Source organism: Nycticebus coucang, chromosome 2, assembly GCF_027406575.1.
Source record: "Nycticebus coucang isolate mNycCou1 chromosome 2, mNycCou1.pri, whole genome shotgun sequence".
In the NCBI taxonomy this organism is placed as follows: Eukaryota; Metazoa; Chordata; class Mammalia; order Primates; family Lorisidae; genus Nycticebus; species Nycticebus coucang.
Window position 1 is genome coordinate 170,867,436 of NC_069781.1, and position 22,130 is coordinate 170,889,565.

The 22,130-nt window shown below is 43.1% G+C and overlaps 1 protein-coding gene across 15 annotated transcripts; it reads left to right on the forward strand.

Annotated features, from left to right (window-relative positions):
* Nucleotides 1–4,655: 4,655 nt before the first annotated feature.
* ZNF23 (zinc finger protein 23) lies at nt 4,656–17,896 on the forward strand. 15 transcript variants are annotated; one of them, XM_053606733.1, is made up of 6 exons: nt 4,656–4,690; nt 10,855–10,916; nt 11,529–11,578; nt 13,157–13,283; nt 13,912–14,025; nt 15,629–17,896. In XM_053606733.1, the coding sequence occupies exons 3-6, from the start codon at nt 11,558–11,560 to the stop codon at nt 17,428–17,430; spliced, it is 2,064 nt and encodes a 687-aa protein (XP_053462708.1). In that variant the 5' UTR covers nt 4,656–4,690; nt 10,855–10,916; nt 11,529–11,557; the 3' UTR covers nt 17,431–17,896. The 15 variants fall into 15 exon arrangements, with proteins under 15 accessions (XP_053462708.1, XP_053462687.1, XP_053462744.1 ...); XM_053606712.1 differs by having other exon boundaries at nt 4,670–4,690; nt 11,489–11,578; XM_053606769.1 differs by lacking the exon at nt 4,656–4,690 and adding an exon at nt 4,718–5,176 and having other exon boundaries at nt 11,489–11,578; nt 13,107–13,283.
* The last annotated feature ends 4,234 nt before the right edge of the window (nt 17,897–22,130 follow it).

Consider the following 22,130-nt stretch of genomic DNA (forward strand, 5'->3'; position numbering starts at 1 on the left):
TTAAAATAGAATCAAGAGGACCAGCACCAGGTTGGAGAACAATTGTTCGGAGGCCAGAGTCAAGACCTTGGAGAGTTCCGCGGATGCCCTGATGCAGTGGAGCTAGCACCCTGGACAGCACCACAGTCCTGGTTTCTGCTTTTTCCCTTTTACCCGAAAGCCACTGTAAACACATTGTGGTGGGCACTGCTAATTTCCTGGAACTTTTGCCTTCTGTGTGCCTGACAGTGGTAATCCCTTAAAGTCAGTCAGCCTTTAGAAGGCTCTTTGTGACAAGATAGGGGTTAGGATTCTTTTCCTTCTAGGGGGCTTTTTATAGTCACTGCACTGGATAGAGTGCAGTGACTATATGCATATGCCCAGTGATCTGCTGATTTTTCTATTTTTTTTTTTTGTAGAGAAGGGGTTTTTCTCAGGCTGGCCTCAAGCAATCTTCCTGCTTTGGCCTCCCAGAGTGCTAGGATTACAGGTGTGAGGCACCACCTCTGGGCCTAGGGGACTTCATTATCACAGCTAAAATAATGGATTCTCTTGGGAGGTCTGTAGAATTGGGACCCAGTACTGCAGTGTTAGTCTGGAGGCCCAAATTTGTCAAATTAGGGGGGAATGTCTAATACCTGATGGTACTGTGTAAGGGAGAATGCTCAGGGCTCTTTCTAGGCACATACAAGAAGGAAGCAGGGAACACGTGTAAGAAAGAAGGTTTTGTTGTATTCATTTGGAGAAAAGCTGCTTGATTCTTTTTCATAACTTCTCTTCCTCTGCTAACTCCCAACTGTTAACCTCTTTTCAGAAACATGCAATGAATTGGATCTGATTTCTCTATGCTAAGAAGCTTTGGAAAGTATAGGGGATTTCATTTGTGAGTATGGAGAAATTGTGTTTGCAATCTTGTGTACAGTTACTTTTCAATATTCCTGAAAAAAGTAAGCACGGGAAAAAAACACAGGAAAAGTGTGCCCGGGGGGCATCGCTTTCAACAGGTGCATACCGATAGGGGTAAGTTTGAGAGAGAATCATCTCTGAAACCCACTCATATGAATGCAGCCAACAATCTGGAGAACAAGAATTATAATGGCTTGGTGGTGATGAGCTTGCGTTTGAGGTGATGAGTCAAACTGCTCGAGATTGAAATTCTAGCTGCAATCACCACGTGACCCCCAAACAGGTAAATGAGTTTTAGGAATCTCAGTTCATCTGTAGAGTGTGTGGGGAGCTTACTTTTCATCTCCAGTGAACTGTTGCACATGAGCCAAGTTCTATAATGTCAGATGCAACAGTCGTGGCTATTAAGTATGCCCACCATGTTCGTAACATTTGGACCATGTTACACCAAAAATAGCTGTAACCCTGGAATTGTAGTAAAAGTAAGTTGCTCTTTGAGATATACTTGACTGGAGCATAAGAAAAGTAAACACTGATTTTCAAAACAAAACTGAAAGGTCTTCTGACTTGTCCTTGGTGCATAATGGAAAATATTTTAAGAATAGGGAGGTCTAATGGAGTATTCCTGGAAAGCTCAGGAACTTTTCCCAGATGAAACAAAGTAAATCAACTTCATGGCAATTTGGACTCATTAGTTTTTCCAAGCAGAATGACCTGCTGTTTCAGGCCCTACAACCATTTTGGGTGTCTCGGGTCCTCCAATTCCCCAATTATTTTGAATTTTATATACTTTCCAGTGGCATACAGCTTGAAGTAGCAATGTGTAAATTTTAAGGCAAAAAGAACTATTTCTGAAAAAAATGTGAGTTTAGGGGATTCCATTTATGAGTATGGATAAATTGTGTTTGTATACTTGTATGCTGTTACTTTTAAATATTCCAAAAGTAGCACGGGAAAAAAAAAAACAGGAAAAGTGCACTTGAGGGTATCCCTTTCAACAGGTGTATAACGAAGGGAAGGCTTCAGAGAATATATATATACACATTTTTTTGAGACACAGTGTCACAGTTTGCCCTGGGTTGAATGCGATATCATCATTACAGCTCACAGAAACCTCAAACTCCTGTCCTCAAACAGTCCTTCCTTAGCCTCCCAATTAGCTTAGACTACAGGTGCCTGCCACAACACCCAGCTAGTTTGATCAATGTTTAGTAGAGACATGGTCTTGTTTTACTCAGGCTGGCATGCTTTGCTTTAAAGAATGCTAGGAAATGTGTGCTTTTTTCCCCAGGCTGTCATGTACCTTGCTAGAGATTCTGATATCAGTTAAGAATGGAAGAAGAACAGCAGTTGATAGAGGTCTCTGTCTCTCCAGACCTACCACAGAGCTTTTGTATCTTGGCTTGAGTCTGCCCTGGTGATCTGAGGAGTAGGTATTTTGTGGGTTTTTAGGGGAACTTTTCTTATCTGTAAAATTAGGCAACTGATTTACGATCCAACTTTTTAGGGCCAGTATTTATATGATGATGTGATCTCCTAATTCCTTCCTATTTCTTTCATCAAGCTCTCACTCCTACCTAGAGGTCTGATTCCTGAGCCTAGGAAGAAGTAAAAACTACCACTTCTTGCCAAGGGCAATGTAATCCCAGTCTGGCCAGTCAGAGGGACCATTTTTCCATTTGAAATATCTGAATGAAAGAAACAACACAAAGTGCTCATTGTGGAAAACAGTGAAGATCTGGGTCAAGTCAAGGCAGAGAGAGGCTCCTAGCCATGGTCAATGTCATGATACCAAGCATAAACACATTGTAACCCCAATGGTACAAAAGTAATGTAGGGTTCTACCTAGGAATTAGGGTTGGAGCCTTTGGACCATGCCAACAGCAAATATTTATTGCTCCCCTTCTTTGTGTCCAGTTTCGTGTCCTAACTAACAGCGTCAGACAAGATAGATATAGTTCCTGGTCCCTGGAATTAACAGAGAAGACAGATATTGACAGAAACTAAGTGTATCACTGTTAAGTAGGTGTGTTTGTTCCAAGTCCTGAGAAAAACTGTGATGGCACATAGTGGGGGTGGGGATCTGCCTGGTCAAGGAAGGCTTGCCTCCCATGGGAAATAGGATTTGAGCTGATAGTTTCAGTAAAAGTGAAGATAGAGAGTAGGAACAGGAAGGGGAGGAAGTTCTAGGTTTAGAGAATAGCAGGTTCAGCAAGTGGGGCTGGAGAGGTGAGTATGGCCAACCACTACCTTCCAGCACAGCTGCATTGGAGGGATCAGAGCTGAAAGAAAGGGCTACACAATAAGGGTTGAAGGTGGGCTTTTAATACTTTCTCCCCTGCCCCAGGTTCATTTCTGAGTTTATGGGTGATATTTTGTTACATTTGATGGTAGTGGTGGCATTGTTACTGGCCATTAGTGCTACAAGTCCTGTGATGCATAGGACAATCCCATCTGTCCAAAACATTTCCAGACTTTGAAATGTCTTGCTGGACATTCATGTAAGTGAAACCCCTACTTGTAAATTACTTGAATCTAGAATCTGTTCTGGATATACACAATGTATTTTTGTACAGTTTTAACATATGCAGATGTTCCAGGAATATACTGTATAATCAAGAGAAGAATGTCCTGTGTTTCATTCAGAACTTCACCAAAAGTTTACTATTCTGGATCACACTTCTGTGATTTTGAAACACCAATGTAAGACACAGCTTCGTGGCAGGAGCAGTTCAGGCAAATTCTGCGTGTAAAGACAAATATCTGGCCACTTCATTAGGTCTCCTATAGCAGTCACAGGCAAACATTTACATATAGAAGTACGTAGTTTTAAATTACAGTACAAATTATATTCCCTTTATTTCTCCTTCATTACACTTAAGGCATCACATTGGTTTTTAAAATGTCGGTTCTTTATATTGTCTATTATTTTATAAGCCATCATTTATGAGCTTCAGGTCAGGAGAATTAAATGGACATTTTAAAATATTTGTTATCAAAAGGGGGCATCGAGCCAGGCGTGGTGGCACATCTGTAGTCCCAGCTACTCTGGAGGCTGAGGCGGGAGGATTGCTTTAGCCTAGGAGTTTGTAGTTATGGTGAGTTATGATGGTGTCTCACTGCACTACCGCCTTTGGCACCATAGCCAAAGCCTATCTCAAAAAAGTGAAAGAAAAAAAGGTTGGTCGCTGTGGCTCACGCCTGTAATCCTAGCGCTCAGGGAGGCTGAGGCGGGTGGATCGCTTCAGCTCAGGGGTTTGAGACCAGCCTGACCAAGGAGACCTCTTCTGTACTTAAAATAGAAAAACTAGCCGGGAGTTGTGGCGGTCGTCTTAAGTTCCAGCTATTGGGAGGCTGAGGCAGGAGGATCTCTTGAGCCCAGGGGACTGAGGTTGCTGTGAGTTATGATGACGCTTAGCACTCTAGCCGCCACAGAATGAGTCTCTGTCTCAACAAAAGGTGGGGCAGGCATCGGCAGTAGCAGCATGCGAACCGCTTGGTCCAGTCCGGAGATTCCCAAATATATTGCACCTGCAGCTTCATCAAGACACATTCTTGGCGCGCCGCCTCGGGCTGGGCTCAGTGCTCAACGCTGATTCCGGCCGGTCGGGAAAGAGTAACGCCGCTCCTCGGTCACACCGGAAAGAGGAGCAAAGGGAGCTAGGCTCCAGTGGGCAGGGCTGCAGCAGCAGGGGCGGGGACAGAACACCATAGAGAAGGGGCGAGCCTGTTCCTAGAGAGGCCCGACCGCAGTCTGGTGACGCACTTCCTGCCGCGCCGCGGAGCCGTGGCGCAGGCTGCGGAGGTGAGTGCGAGTGTGGGCCCCGTGGGCGGTGCCCTGGCGCCAAGGCTCTGGGTTGGTTTGGGACGCTCCTGCACTCCGGTTGCACTGCTAGAAGGCCTGGACTTGAGGAATGGAGCAGGGCAACGACCCGGGTCCTCTTTGCTTTTCGCTTTGATCTTGGTGGCTCACTGCGTTCCGTCCCTTGGGAGGCAAAGCCTTTGTTGATGTGGCCCCCAGCATTTAGTGGTTCATCTCTTCAGGGAAGATGGGTCCGTGCAGCCTGAGGGAGAGTATTTGTGGAGGTGAAGCAGCCCGAGGTGATACCACAAGTTTTTGACATGTTGAAATCTCGCATCTCTAGTTTGGAGTGTGTGCTCCCAGGCTGGGGCCATAGGGTCATGAATCAGGGTCAAGGGGGAGCGCAGAAAAAGCACGCCTCCTGCCAGTTACCCGGGAGCAGAAGCAGCCCAGCTTTTGGATTTACTGGCGCGATGCCAGGCCCAAAAGGTAACTCGGGCCTGACTCCTTTCGGGCTGGAGGATGCAGTGACCTAGAAATGACATCTACACTGTAATTGAAAAATTTGCTCAGTTCTAGAATACACATAAAATAGTTCAAGCATTGAGTACAATATCTGAATACAGGTCTTTTTGTCTTTACCCTTATAGTATTTAGTTAAAATACTATTTCCCAGTGTTAGTTATTTCTTCTCTTTTCCACGACTTAAGTGTGATTGTGTTATTCAATTGTAGTATAGTTAAGTTCCTCTGCTGTTGTTAGTATTACATTTTGGGTCGTTACCTTCACCTCATTTTGCCTGGTGTGTGTGTGCGCATTAAAATATGTTTATATATTATAAATGTATATATAGTAGTGAAATGAACGTTCGTGAACACAACCCCCAATTAAGAAAGAGAACATTGCCAGTACTGTGCTTCTCCCCAACCCAACCATCAGCCTCACATCCCTCAAGATAACTACTATCTTGAATTTGGTGTTAATTAAAATAGCCTTATTTTTTAAATACTTTTTATCACGTGCATGTAGGTGTAAACAATATATTTAATTTGTTTGTTTTTGAGCTTCATATAAATGGCATCATTGTGTTTAGTCATCTGGGACTCACATAATTCCTTATTATGTTCCCACATTCATGTTGTGTGTAGCTGCTGGGTAACATTCCACTGTAAAACTTAGGGTTAGGTGTTATCTCAAAGTTGTTTTGTTTTGCATTTCTCTGATGATTAAGGACAATGAGTATTTATTCATGTTAGTTGGCCTCTGGAGAAAAGTTTCTGTTCATATCTCTTGCCCAATTTTTAATGGGGTTGATTGATCTTTTCTTGTTGTTTTGCTTAAGTTCTTTGTGGATTCTGGTTATTAGCCCTTTGTCAGATTCATAGCATGCAAATATTGTCTCCCATTCTCTTTGCTTTGTTGGTTGTGTCCTTAGCTGTGCAGAAGAAGCTTTTTAACTTGATCACATCCCATTTATTTGTTTATATTTTTGTTGCTGTGATTCCCTAGGCCTATGAGATTAAGAGTTTTTCCTACACTTTCTTCTAGGGTTTTTACAGTTTCTTGTCTTAGATTTAAATCTTTTATACATTTTGAGTTAATTTTTGTAAAAGATGAGAGGTGCAGGTCCAGTTTCAGTCTTCTGCTGTGTCTAACAAATTTTCCCAGTACCGTTTGTTGAATAGGGATTCTCTTCTCCAGTGTTATGTTTCTGTTTGCTTTGTCAAAGATGAGATGGCAGTAGGAGAATGGTTTCATCTCTAGATTCTCTATTTGATAGATCTTTGTGTCTATTTTTATTCACTATAGGATTTTAGTATAGTCTAAAATCTGGTGAACTGATGCCTCCAACAGATTTGTTCTCATTTTGTAGAATTGTGTTGACTATTCAGGTCTTTTCTGGTTCCATACAAAATGAAGAGCTATTTTTTTCAAGGTATTTACAACGTGAGGTTGATATTTGAATGGTTATTGCATTAAATCTAAAGATTGCTTTGGGGAGTTTAGACGTTTTAACAATGTTGATTCTTCCAAGCCACGAATATATATTCTTCAATTTGTTAACATCCTCTGCAATTTTTTTTCTCACAGTTTCATAGTTGTTTCTGTAAAGATCCTTTACATTCTTTGTTAAATATATTCTGAGGTATTTCATTTTCTTGGATGCTACTGTGAAGAATATTGTGTCTTTGATTTGATTCTCAGCTTGACTGTTGTTGGTGTATATAAAGGCTACTGATTTGTGTAATTAATTGTATAACCAGAAATGTTTCTGTATTTCTTTATCAATTCCAGGAGTCTCATGGTTGAGTCCTTGGGATTTTCTGGGTATCAGATCATATCATCAGTGAGTGCTAATTTGACTGCCTCTGTCCCCATTTGGATACCCTTGATAGCCTTCTCTTGTCTGATTGCATTGGCTAGCACTATGTTGAAGAATAGTGGCAATAGTAGACATCCTTGTCTGGTTCCAATTCTAAGCAGGAATGCTTTCAGTTTTTTCTCTGTTCAATATAATGTTTGTCATAGATGACTTTTATATGTTTTAAGGAATATCGCATCTATGCTGGTTTTTCTAAATGTTCTTATTAAAAAAGCATGCTGAAGCTCGTCAAGTGTTTTTTCTGTGTCTATTGAGAGGATATTATCTTTGTTTTTACTTCTGCTTATGTGGTGAATTATGTTTATAGATTTTGTATGTTGAACCAGCCTTGAATCCTTAGGTTGAAGCCTACCTGGTTGTGAGAATTATTTTTTGACATAGCTGAATTCTATTTGTTAAGATTTTATTATTTTTGTGTCAATGTTTATTAATGATATTGATCTGTAGTTTCCGTTTTATTTTGTGTCCTTTCCTGATTTTGGTATCAGGGTGATAATTGCTTCCTAGAAGGAGTTGAGGAAGGTTTCTTCTTTCTCAGTGTTTTAGGATATATTTTGCATTATATGTACAAGATCTTATTTGGGGGTTTGGTAGAATTCTGGCCTGGTACTTTCTTTTGTTGGAAGATTTGTTATTATTTCAATTTTGGTGCTTAATGATGGTCTGTTCAAGAGTTTCACTTCTTCCTCATTGAGTCTAGGAGGTAGTATGATTCCAGGAATTTGTTTGAATTTCCTCCACGTTTTCAAATTTCTGGGTATAGAGATTTTTGTAGTATTTGGTGATGATGCTTTGTATTTTTGTATCTATTGTTATTTCCCCTTTTTTGTTTCTGGTAGAGTTTATTAGAGATTTTACTTTTCTGTTTCTGGTTAATCTGGCCAAGGGTTGTTGATTTTCATCTGTCTTTCACAGAACTAACTTTTTGTTTTGTTAATCTTCTGAATGGTTTATTTGTTCTCAATTTCATTAGTTCTGACCTCATTTTGGTTATTTCTTTTCTTCTGCTGTTTTTAGGATTAGATTGTTCTTCCTCTTCCAGTTCTTTGAGATGATTCATTAGATTGTTGATTTACACTCTTTCTGATATCTGGATATGGGCATTTAATCTGGATGAATTCTCTCTTAGGACTATTCGTGCAGTATCCCACAGTTTTGGTAGCTTGTAGCCTCATTGTCATTTTTTTCAAGGAATATAATGATTTCCTTCCTTACCTCCTCCTTGACACAATTATTGTTTAGCAATAGGTTGTTTAGTTTTTATGACTTTGGGGATGAGTGTTTCTGTTGGAATTGAGTTCTGATTTAATTTCATTGTGGTCTATAAAGATACAAGGTATAATTTCTCATTTTTAATGTGTTGAGGTTTGATTTGTGACCTAGGATGTGATTGATTTCAGAGAGTGATCCGTGAGCTGATGAGAACATATATTCATTAGTATTTAAGTCCATTGTTTCTCTGCTTAGTTTCTGCTTGGAGGATCTGTCCACTTCTGTCAGTGGGGTGTTGAAGTCCTTAGCTAGTAGGTGGTGGTGTTTATCATTTTGTTCAGACCTAGTAGGGTTTGCTTTGTAAGTCTGGGAAGATTTAAGTTGGGTGCATAAATATTTAGGATCAAAATATCTTCTTACTAGGTTGTTCTGTTGACCAGTATATAGTGTCCAACTTGCCTTTTGTTGCTTTAAAGTCAGTTGTACCTACAATAATCATTTCAACTCCCGCTTTCTTTTGGTTTCCATGTGCACAAAACATATTTTCTAGCTTTTTACCCTGAGTCTTGCCTTAAATGTGTTTCCTGAAGATGGCATATCCTTGGCTCGTATTTTTTAATCCAGTCAGCCAGCATGTGTCTCTTCAGTGAAGAATTCAAGCTGTTTCCTTTATTGAGAGGATTGATAAGTAAGGTGGAGTTAGTTGTGTGAACTCTGTTGCCTTATTTTATTAAATCTTCTGAATGGTTCATTTGTTCTCAATTTCATTTAGTTCTGATTTCACGAGGACCATTGTGGTAGCTAGGCTTTGTCCTTTGGTTTCCAGGTGTCTTTATTTTACTGGGAGTCCATTGTGTTGGTCTGGGTTTAGAACAGGTCTGAGTATCTCCTGCAGAGTAGGTCTTGTAGTTGCACATTTTCTCAATGATTGCTTATCAAAGATTTGATTTCTCCATCAAATATGAAACTTAGTTTTGCAGGATACGGAATCCTGGGCTGGAAGTTGTTCTGTTTAAGAAGATAGATGGTAGGAGCCCACTCTCTGGCTTGTAAAGTTTTTGCTGAGAAGTCAGCTGCTGCTTATGCCTGGCTGCTTACAGAACTTTTTCTTTAATTTTCACTTTGGCTAGGTTAATTATAGTGTGTCTGAAGCAGTGGTTCTCAACCTGTGGGCCGCGACCCCTTTTTAACAATGAAAATACATTGTGGCATTAGGAAGGTTGAGAACCACTGGTCTAAAGGATAATAAAACAATGATTCAGTTCAAGAGACAGGCTATTACCAAGATCTTTGACTCCTTTCTTGTTCTCTGAACAAGTATCACCCTCAGTGACACTGCAGGAGAATCTAGGCTGATTGGGCCGCAGCCCCAGCACACAGCAGGGGGAAGTCAGGCCTCAGGGAAACAGGGCCTGGAGAAGGGAGGGAGCAGTTGCTCCCTGACATTGCCCCATTCTTTCAGACCCTGGATGCTCTTTAGGGATCTTGGCAGGTCTGCCTCTGTGTGGCTCAGGCTTACCTTGAGGATTTGGACTGGAAGTGAGGTGCTAGGCTGCCTCCTCATACTTTCCAGCCTTTTCACAGCAAATAAGCCAAGGCTTAGACTTCTGCCAGCCACTAAGAAAGGAGACCCTAATAGCATTCCTGGAACCTCTTGTTCATTTTTCAAAAACACATGCACTGGTTATATTTTTTTCATTTTTTAATTTCATATTAATATGAGGGTACAAATGTTTAGGTTACATTGTTTTCATAGCTAAGGTAAAGTTCAAGTTGTAGTTGAGCCCTTCACTCTGGGGGTGTGCTGAACACCCTCACATTGTGCACATTAGGAGAGATCCTGTTAATCACCCTTCCTCCTCCTCCCTACCCTCATACCCCTCCCTTCTCCCCCCTTGCTAGACTGTACTATTTTTTTCTCCTTTAGTATGAATGTGTCATTGTTTATGTATTGGTTTTATATTAGTATTGAGTACACTGGATACTTTTTCCCCCCATTCTTGAGATACTTTACTAAGAAGAATGTATTTCATTTCAACTCCATCCAGGTAAACACAAAAGATGTAAAGCCTTCATCTTTTCATATGGCTGAATAGTACTCCATTGTATACATATGCCACAGCTTGTTAATCCATTCATGGGTTGATAGGCACTTGGGTTGCTTCCATGTCTTGATGATTGTGAATTATCAAGACATTGGAAGCAACCCAGGTGGACTGGTTATTGTCTGATTTTTACTGCTACTAACACAGTCTTGAAATTTTATATTTTCCTAAAATATATGTGTCCTGTCTCATTATTTTATCATCTCTTAGGCTGTGCACACATCTTATGTACACTCTTTTTGAATGTATGATACATGTCAGAATTGTAAAACCCTAGGTAGGTTTCTTGGCTTTGTCAGTGTCATAGGCACCAAGCCAGTGAACAGATCACCACCTTCTTGTGGGAGCTCCTGTTCATACTCCTGCTTGGATGCAGGCTACCATGTTTGGCATATTCTCTGAGGGGTGTGCTGCTCCTGATGGGGGTAACTTGCCTTACACTTGCTTCTTTCTGCCTTTCTCCTCAGCTCCAGTCCTGCTCTGAATGGGAGACTGTGATGCAGCCATGCTCCTGACAGCCTGGCCCCAGGTTAGCTGTGGGTCCTTCAGCTCTTCTTCTGGGCAGTTTCAGATTGAGGAGAAGTGAGAAGGAGTTGGTGATCCTTGGAATGAAAGCTGCATCTGTCTGCTGGACTAGAACTTGTGGGAGGGAGGCGATGTGGAGGGACGGTGGCATAGACCAGGATGGTGCCGAGTAGGAGGCAGCAGGAGAGAAGTCCAGAGGCAGAGGGTGGTCTTCTGCAGACCTCTGTGCAGGTGCATCCCCGCACAGGGCTCTAGGGTGGTGGGGACATGGAAGCTGCTTGTGTAGGATGCTGCGTGCACGATGCTAATGAAGGAGAGTTGTAGAGGACTGGAGCCTCGGTGGAGGGGGAGAGGGAGGTGTAGGGAGAAGAGTAGCAAGACCAGGTCAAAGAGAGAAATGGCTGTGCCTTGAATTCAGGGGTGGGGGAAGACAATGGGGAGTGGAATCGAGGAAAGGGACGGACAAAGAACCCTGTGGGACAGAGTGTCTCATTGTCCTTGTGAGGCTTTTAGGGCTTGGGATGCAGTGGCTCAGACTTTATGTCTCTGATAAGAGCTCTCCACTTTCTCCCCTAGAAAAATAAACCTACAAACCAAATTCTTCGTACACTTTCAGGGACTTCATGGACCCCCTGAAGCTCATCCATGGACCTCCATGGACTACAGGTTGGGAATAATCATAGTCACAGTAATACCAGTAACATCATTTGAGGCCCCTTTGCATAATTGTTCAGTCCTAACAGGTGCCCTCTGTGATAGGTGGTGTGTTAATCTCTTTTGGCTAAAAAGAAATGAAGGGAAGGAGAATAGAGTAACCTGCCCAAGGTCACAAAGTTATTGTGAGATTCATAACTGCTCAGCCATAAGACAACTGTGGAACTAGTGATGTTAACTTGGTCAGATTTGTGATGTGTCTGGAAAAATTTTTAGGGAAGTTTCAAAAGCAAGGTGACTACTTCAGAAAGAATCCCATTGGTCCAGGTAGGGTAGGCTTCATCAAGGATAGTAGTTAAAGAGGAGGGATCCAACTCAAGTAATGCTTAAGACACAAAAATATTGAGAATAGAGTCAAGGGTTAGGGCTGGAAATAAAGGACGGGGGTGGGGGGAGAGACAAGAATGGGATGGTCTAACTGCAGTTTCCTGTGGGGGTAGTGCTGACACCAGCTGAGGTGTGGGTTCAGGAGGAAGTGCCAACTTATTGGGGAAAAGAGTGATAGCAGGTGAAGCCTTTAATTTTGTGCAGAGAAGTTACTTGGTCTGTCCAAGGTCACACAAAGAGGACTCACAGGAACACCTAGACTAAGGTGGGACCAGAACTGTTGATTGGTAGAGGTCAGTAGCAGTAAGGAAGATAAGTCCTGGCAGAAAAGAGTTGACAGGCAAATCCCTGCCAGTGAGTCTTCAGAGTCTTCATGGAAGGCTCAAGGAACCAGCCAGAGGCTATGGTTGCCCAGGAGGGAGGTTTGGGCCTGGGAGTGATAGCCAGCATCAGTGCTGAGTGGCAAGAGTTTGTAGCTTAGTGACCATATAGCTTAGTGGCGTAAAGAAGAGAAGCTGAAAGGGTGGCAGGGTGGCTAGTCATTGGGAAGCCTAGTCTCTCTTCTTTCCCAAGCCTTCATGGAGAAACAGTGAAGTCTTGGGAATGGTTGGAAGGGATGAGGCTTAAATGAGAGAGGGTAATAGAAAATGCTGGGTTTTCAGGAGACCTTCTCCCCAACCCTCCCCAGTCTAGTGGAAGTGATCAAACAGAGGCAGATGGAGGCTGGATGAGATGGAAACCATGACTGTCTTAGCAGGTAGCTTGAGATGTGAGGATGAGAGCAAGGTATGGGGAGTAGAATGGAGCTGAGGTCAGGCACAAGGGAGCCAGGACCTCAAGGGAATGACACAACCTGGGAACTGTTAGTGGGTGGGTCCTGAGTCTACTAAGGAGGGAGTGACCTGTCTATAAGAGCAGAATTGGTTGCTTTGGACGAATTTGCTTATGGAAAAGTTTTTTTCTTTCAGCCCAGCTTACATCATCTCTTTCACTTTTATAAGTATGAAAATGGCATGGGGTTTCTCTGCTGTGGGAGAAGTCCGCTATCTTATGGTTTACTTTCCTGGTGCTTTTTCTCTTTCCCTTGTTACTAGTTTTGTGCTCTCATGAGCTTACTCCCAACCTCTTATACTGCCCTCTGACCCTCACTTAGGGCCTGAGCCATAAAATTGGCCCTAGGGTAGCAGGAACCTGTTGTTTCAGAAGTTGGTGACCTTTGAAGATGTGGCTGTGTACTTCACCCAGACAGAATGGGATGGTCTGTCTCCTGCACAGAGGGCCCTGTACAGGGATGTGATGCTGGAGAATTATGGCACTGTGGCCTCCTTGGGTAAGGTCTGTCTCCCCCTGGGACCCAGAGTCTGCCACTTGGGGTTTCTGGCTTCCTTGTCCCTTACAGTTTGCAGGTGGGGTCTCTGGTAATCCTTTGCTGAGTGGGAACCCCGGGGATGTTCTAATCCCTTAGACTTAGGGGTTGCTGGAAAAGGCAAACCCCACACTCTTTGTAGGCCTATAAGGGACTTAGCTGGAACTAATGTGCACTTTTGATCCAGTCTGTAGAAGCTATGTTTTGGACACAGTAGAATACAGTAACTTCCTGTTGCATGGTAGCACTTCAGATCCCCCCATCACCTCACCTGTATCTTGAATCTTTAAAGGATCTCAGTGGACTCTGAATATTTCAGGCTAATATCAAAAAATAGTATCCCTTTTGTGCAGAATCTCCTTGCTTGTCCTGCACGAGTTCCTGTGCCCACAGGCTGGGCCTTTCCCAAGCTCTCTTGTACTTTCCCACACTTCCCTTCCCAAGCCCCCAACCCTTTCCCATGGTCCTTAGGCTTGGGACCCCTGGGGTTCTTACCTTCCCTCCCCATTGCTAAGATGAACAGAGAAGAGGCTTAAGAACTTATATGTAGGAAATTATTTATCTGTATGTCCTGTTTACTTCCCCCAAACAGGATTACCACTTCTGAAACCTGCTGTGATCTCACAACTGGAGGGAGTAGGTGAGCTGGGGGGCCCATCACCATTGGCCGCTGGAACAGAAATAGGCCCCCAGGGCTTCTTGATTGGTAAGGGAGCACATGCTGCCCATTCTATTGGAAAGGTTAGTTTTTTAGGAAGAAAGCCAACTTTGGCAACATGTAAACATGTCACATTTATTGGCCAGCCACAGAGAGTAAAATTGGGTAAGTTTTGTTGATTTATAGAGATAGGTACAGTTTTGTCTGTCTTTGCAGTTTACTGGTGTAATTCCAAGAAGAGACTTTTCCCCCTCAAATACTTCATTCTAACTCTTTGCAATCCAAATTTTGGAATCCTGCCTTTTTCAGACAAAATTAATAAAATTAATAATTTTGGAGCCCCATGCCATTTTCTAAGCATTGTCCACTTAATGTAGAGGATATAGAATTAACAGTCTTCTAACATAGAAAAGCAGAAGTGAGCCTGGGCAACATTGTGAGACGCCATTATGGGGTAAAAATAAACCAGGCATGGTGGCACATACCCTGTAGTTCTAGCTTCTTGAGAAGCTGATGTGGGTAGATCGCTTGAGCCTAGGAATTTGAGGTTGCTATAAGCTATCATGATGCCACTGCACTCCTGCCCAGGCAATAGAGTGAGACTTTCTCTCAAAAAAGGAAAATAAAAGTAGAAGTGGTTCAAGTAGAAAAAAGTAGAAAGCATAGTCTTTAGACTTTCCTGAGGTCCAATCCCACTGTGCTACTTGCTATTTGTGTGACTTCGAAGTAGCTTAATTCTTTCAGTTTTCTAAGGTTCAGTGATTTCATTTCTGAAAGTGGGATAATAATAAAAAGGAAGTAATAGTACTAGTCTTGAGGATTGAGGATGAAATGAAATAATACATATCAAGTGCTAAGCTTATAGTGTGTGCAAAGTTAAATGTTCTTATTTTGTTGGTGGAGGGGAGATAGCTGTACATTATAGCAGAAGTAAGGTCAGAACAGAACCTTGCTTTACCCCCTTATAGGGGGAAAAATACTTTCAATTGCTTCTTAAATGTTAATATGTAAATGAATCCCTTGGGAAGGCTTCCTCTGGGAAGTCTGGGAAGTCTGGGACAGGGTGAAGAGTATGTATTTCTGATACAGTCCCAGGTTGCTTCTGGTTACTGACTACACTTGAAGTACCAAGGTTCTAATTGGCGCAAGCAGAGTAGCTGCCAGGCAACTTCTCCTTTCCCCTGAGGCTTCACTTTTATTTCCTGCACTTGGGGTTCATGAGATTCTCCTGCATTTTTTCAATGAATCTTCATTTTTCTTAACATGTTTTCACTGTTATGGAATTGATCACTTTGCCAGGTGATACCTGACCAAGGAAGGCATGTTTTGGAAATAGAGAATTTGCAGTATAATGTGCTTGATGAATAGGGGTTGGGGAGGTGATATTATGAGATCTTTAATGAAAGGAGTCTGGGTTTCATTCTATAGGCAGCAGGTTGTCCTGGAATCTTTGATGTTTCTGAGCAACCCAAATTAACCCCCACACTGACTACGTTAATGTTTTCTATCCTTAGCTAAAGCTGCATGATGGGTTGCTCAGAAACATGATTTTAAAGAGCTCCTTGATTATTAATGATCTTTTATAGTGCAGTTTTTTCTTTTTTCTAACTATGGTTCTTACATGACATTTTATGTTTTCTGTTTTTTATAGTAGATATTGATATCCAGACTGACAATAATTTGTTGGAGAAAATGTGTGAAGAAAAAGATTATACATCATTTGAACTTCAAAGGGATTTTTCCGAGGAAACCGATTACTCAGAAGCCTATATTCTAGAGAAACAACAGGAAATTCATTCAGCAGGGAATGTGAAGAAGGATGAGAGCAGCATCATTGATGGACCAGTGAAAAATGACACAAGCCCCATGGAGGAGTTTTTCTTTAGTCAAAGTCCGAACTTGTATCAGTGTCATACCATCTCCACTGGAGAGCAGCCCCCTGAGTGTACAGAACTGGAGAAAGCCTTCAGCTTTGACACAAAACTTGTTAAGCATGAAATAACTAATTCTGGGGAAAGACTTTTCAAATGTGAAGAATTAATGGAAACCTTTAGGTGTGACTCTCAACTTAATCAGCATCAAGAAACACACACTGAGGAGAAGCCTTATAAGTGTACGGAGCATGGCAAAACCTTCAGCATTAATGAAAAATTAACTTGGCATCAAAGACTTCGTAGTGGGGAGAAACCCTTCAAATGCGTGCAGTGTGGGAAAAGCTTCAGCTATAGTTCCCATTATATCACACATCAGACAATCCACAGTGGGGAGAAGCCCTATCAGTGTAAGGTGTGTGGGAAGGCCTTCAGTGTTCATGGGAGTCTAAGCAGACACCAGAGAATCCATACAGGAGAGAAGCCCTATCAATGCAAGGAATGTGGAAATGGCTTCAGCTGTAGTTCTGCATATATTACACATCAGAGAGTCCACACTGGGGAGAAACCTTACCAGTGTAATGACTGTGGGAAAGCTTTCAGTGTTAATGCAAAATTAATTCAACATCAGAGAATCCATACTGGAGAGAAACCTTACGAATGTAATGAGTGCGGAAAAGGCTTCAGGTGCAGCTCCCAGCTTAGGCAGCATCAGAGCATCCATACTGGAGAGAAGCCCTATCAGTGTAAAGAGTGTGGAAAGGCCTTCAATGTTAATGCAAAACTAATGCAGCATGCGAGAATCCACACAGGTGAGAAACCCTATGAGTGCACTGAATGTGGAAAAGCTTTTAGTGTCAAAGGGAAGTTAATTCAGCACCAGAGAATCCACACAGGTGAGAAACCCTATGAATGTAGTGAATGTGGGAAAGCCTTCAGGTGTAACTCTCACCTTCGGCAGCATCTGAGAATCCACACTGGGGAGAAGCCGTATGAGTGTAATGAGTGTGGAAAGGCCTTCAATGTTAATGCAAAACTAATTCAGCATCTGAGAATACACACTGGGGAGAAACCCTTTGAATGTAATGAATGTGGGAAATGTTTTACTTCTAAGAGAAACCTATTTGATCATCATCGAATCCATACTGGAGAGAAGCCCTATCAATGTAAGGAATGTGGGAAAGCCTTTAGTATCAATGCCAAACTAACTACCCATCAGAGAGTACACACTGGGGAGAAACCTTTCAAATGTACAGAATGTGAGAAAGCATTCAGTTGCAGTTCTGACTATATTGTGCATCAGAGAATCCATACTGGAGAGAAACCCTTTCAGTGTAAGGAGTGTGGAAAAGCCTTCCATGTTAATGCCCATTTAAATCGACATCAGAGAAGCCACACTGGAGAGAAACCCTTCAGATGTATGGATTGTGGGAAAGGCTTCAGCTTTAGTTCTGACTGTATTATACATCAGACAGTCCACACCTGGAAGAAACCCTATGTGTGTAATGTGTGTGGAAAAGCCTTCAGGTTTAGTTTCCAACTTAGTCAGCATCAGAGTGTCCATAGTGAAGGAAAGTCCTAATAATAAAGGTGTAGAAAACGCTGAAGGTTAATGCCAAAATGGATTGAGTATCATCAGATTTACCCTGATGGGAAACTCTGAGAGGGAAGTGAATATGGCAGAGTCTTCACATGGAAACAAGTGTTTTTTTTAATTTAATTTTTAATCAGAAAAGGATGAACAGTTAAAAAGAAATATCCAAAGTTAGTTTTATACCAGTGAGGACTGGAAAATACAATGAAAGAAAATATCCCATTTATCACAGAAAATACTTTCTAGGAATAAACTGATTGTGGCAGACCTATATGGAGGAAATTAAAAATCTCCACTGAGGATCACCAAAGGAAACTTGAATAAATGAAAAGACAAAACTTGATCTTGGAAAGGAAAACACATACTGTGTTCTACCTAAATTAATTTATTTCTGTTTAGTTTTCTAAACAATTGTAAAGAGGAAAAATAAACATTTCTTTAAAAAGGGAAAAAAGATATGAGTAAATAATTTTATTGTCATGAATAGAGAAAAACTTTCTAAGTGTCAGATGAAAGCTAGAAACTAGCCACAAGAGATAAAATCAGAAATTGATGGCTCAAAACTAAATATTTCTGTATGTTTTCATTTTTTTTTAAAGGAGAAGTCTATGTATGTTTTCATTTTAAATAATTCTCAGTGTGGTTAAAAGGTAAAGCAGAAAAGGTGGAAATGCCTTTATAAATTTTTTGAAATAAAGATTTTATAATTAAAAGAATATAAATAATTCAGTCAAAACCAAATAACACTAACAGGCAGCTATTAAAAATATGTAAAAGTGATTGAGATATTCAGTCTCAGCAATACTCTAAGAATTCTTGCTCATCATGGTATATATGCACACATGGAATGCTGTGCAGCCCTCAAAAACAACATGTACTATGGATGCCCTTTATGTAAGTGTAAAATGCAGTCAACAGTACAGCTTGTTAGAGGGTTCCCATTTTGCAGTAAGTGGAACTGTACCATACGTGTGGCTTTTGAGGTTCTGAGGTAAGGTGGCTGCCTTGGATTCCCAGTCTTGTAGTGCTTTTCAAGATCTTTGGTTTCATAAACATCTTGGAAGTCTAAAGATACTATTTAGAAGGAAATCTATCGTCCCTTTAAAAAAATTCCAAGAAATAAAAAGAACAGTCAAGCTGTCAGGAAGCCAAATAACATTTAGTTCTGAAACCACCAGAGGGTTTCTGAATGTGCCACAATTATTTCAGGTACTTGGACTGGGAATGTCACTGTTCCTTCAGATGCTCACGTTCCAGATTTTCTGGCAAGCCCCAGACAAACACAGAAAACCTCTGTGCCCTCTGTGTCCCAATGCCCTTGGCTGTGTGTAGAATACAGCTGGCTGCCTGTGATGCTTCTGCAAAGGGGCACCTCCAGAAGGAAAACAAGCTCTGCTTCTGAAAAGCCTCTTGACGGTGGTTGTCATTCTTTTCCAGGCCCCAGAGAGGAGCCCTGGAGGCCTGGTGCCAGTTACCCCAGCTGTGCCATCCCCTGCCCTTTGTTCCTCTCCCTGACACCCTGCCTTGTGGCCCCTTCTCTGCCTCCCCCCTCTGCCTAGACTCTCCCTTTACACCTGCCTCTCAATTCTGCTTACTCTCTCACCCCTACAGTTCTTGGTGGTCTGAGCTGTTTGCAGAGCCAATTCTAAGAGTGTGGGTGGGGGTACTGACACCTCCAGGCATCCATCCTGTAGCCCTAAAAGTTCAGGAGGAAACTAAAGTGGACAACTGGTCATTTTCTCGTGTGGCTGCTGGAGTGACCTGCACACAGTGGAGCAATGGCAAGGGGGTGGGCTCAGGATACTGACCAGGTATCCTTCCAGGTGTGGCCCTGTTAGAAGTGAGGTATCCCCCCCTTTTTTATTTTTATTTTTTTGTCTTATTTTTTTTTTCTCTTTTTTTTTTTTTTTTGTAGAGACAGAGTCTCACTTTATGGCCCTCGGTAGAGTGCCGTGGCCTCACACAGCTCACAGCAACCTCCAACTCCTGGGCTTAAGCGATTCTCCTGCCTCAGCCTCCCGAGTAGCTGGGACTACAGGCACCCACCACAACACCCGGCTATTTTTTGGTTGCAGTTTGGCCAGGGCCGGGTTTGAACCTGTCACCCTCGGTATATGGGGCCGGCGCCCTATGGACTGGGCCACAGGCGCCGCCCTCCCCCCCCCTTTTTTTTAAACCAACTTTTTATCTCTGTGGCCTCAGGCATGTCCTCCCAATCTGGGAACTCAGCTTCTGGATCTGTGGAACAGAATGGACAGGATAGAGACAAAGTCCCATCAGCCTTTGGCCTTCTGTCCCTAGTTAAAGGGACTGTGATTCTTAACTTTCAGCTGAAGTTGTGTCTGAAAGCCCAGCCTCTGCCACCTTGGGGTTGCAGTATCTGAGGCTCATTTGTAGTGCTGGGTCGAGGCCCTCTATTCTGCCCCCACCTGCCCACTGCCTGGGGTCCAATCTTGGAGCTCCCCAGCCTCAGAGACACACATGTAGGTGAATTGTCCAAGACAGAATTTTTTTTTTTTTGGCTTTTGCTAATTGAAGAATCAAGAAATGTCCCCTTTAAAGGAGCCATGTGTCATTTTCTGCACCCCCCTCCTTCCCATCTGTGAGCACAGCTACCACTCCCCAGCTGAGTGTCCCTTCACTGGAAAGCCACAAACACTCCAAGATGGACTCCTGCAGAATCATCTCAGATTCTCCACCCTGTACTGGGCTGGAGGCGACATAGTGGGAGGTGGGAGGATAGGGGCTGAACAGATGTCTTCATCCTCCAGCACAGCGGGCTTGGCTGGACTCCTGCCCTGAAAATGCTTCTCCCAGGGTCTTCAGCATGGCTGTGTGCAGGAGAGCAGGCAAGGGAGTATGGAAGGTGCCCTAGGCACCTGTGGTGTGGGATGGGGAGCTGGGACCACAGCACAACACAGACTTTGCTTACTAAGGATTCTAAGGGGCAGTAACAAAAGCAAAGTAGTATTATCAATAATAATGACCCTCCCACCCTGAGGATTGGTTTGATGAGTTACACATTTTTGCACATTTCAAACAGCCCTACCTGACCATGGCAAAGATGGTGAATGATTCTGGTTTCACAGTTGGAAAAGAATGCTCCTCAAAACCATTCATTGGCACCTGTTTCATTCATGAGTTTATAAATTTATTGGGGGAAGAAATAGATGAGAGAATTTGTTCAAGAGCATTAGGAAAGATTTGTATATACAGTTAGAAAAGGAAAGCCAAAATGAAGTTGCTGCTTTAGAAATGAGTCTTGCATGGCCACAAAACTAATCATTTAGGGTTGTTTTCTCAACCAGATAAATGACAAGAGTCCCACCCTAAAGTCTGCTGTAGGTTCATGGGGCTGTGGAAGGGCTACAGGGTAAGACAAACCAATTTCATCCCTTGGGAGAGCAGACAGGAGTAAATGCTAGGAAATGTGTGATATGTTTTTTTAAAAAAGCAACACAATCATCATTTTGCCTATTCCAGGTTTTGGATATGAGGAAACTGAGGCATGGAGGAGTGTCTTCAGGCCTCTATTCTATCATCTGTAAAATGGGGTGATGATAGAACCTGCCTCCCAGCTATGGTTGTGAGGACTGAATTACTTGAGGCTGGTGATGGCTCAGTGAGAGTGCTGCCCAAAGAGGGTGGTGGGTGTTGAGTGTGTGCACATCTGATACCTACATCACACACATGCACAGACGTATGTAGGCAGGAAACCCCCAAACCTCACCCACAGGCTAACCTAGATATACACACTGATCTTCCCACAGACACGCAATGTACCCCCACACGTACAGACGTGCAGAGGCCAGCCCCTCACACAGACACCTGCTCCTGCTCTCTGTGGCACACGGGCTGCCGGTTCAGGGGGTGGGTCTTGGTGGGGAGCTCGACCAAGATTGGACCCCAGGCAGTGGGCAGTGCCTTCGGGACTTTGAAGGAGACTTTTCCATCAGAAAGCTAGTGACATGGCATGGGACCTTAGTGGAGTGTCCCAAGGATGCCTTTCGTGTAAGTCTACCCCACTCCAGGCCTCCCAGGAGCTGAGCACAGGAAGAAGGAGTCCCCCAGATCATACCTTGGGGAGGAGAGACAGCAGGACCCTTTTCCTCCATGACCACCCAGCTCTGCTCCTCTGGGCAATTTCAGACCACAAAGTCACTGTGTGGTCCAAGGGCAGACTGAGGCACAGGGGTGGATGGGACACCCTCTGGTCCCACAGCAAATTAGCACTTAATGTGGTCATTTACCCCAGCCAGAGGAGTGGTCAGAAGGCCAGGGATCCCCCAACCTTCACGGGTCATGGGCAGTCAGGGGAGGGAGCACAGGGAATCCTGTGGCCCTGGCTTCCCAGCAGGGTCCAATTTCTCTGCTGTGGCAAGACCAAGGCAGGGACTCAAGGAAACTCAAAATATCACTGAGTACAGAACCTGATGTCCCAGATCTGCCACCAATGTCCTGTGTGACCTTAGTCTCCAGGCCTTGGGTTCCTGTGGTTAGCGCAGTGTGGGGCTGGTCCCAGTGTTCTAGAGGCCCTCCCCACACCCCTGATGGTTCTCTCCCAGCAGACTTCTTCCTTTTGGGGGATCAGAGGGTGAGGAAGGCACTTAAACACCTTAAAGCCTTGGGCAGTCACATGACCCATCATTCAGGAGTCCTGATATCCATAGACCCTGTAGTCACTGTCC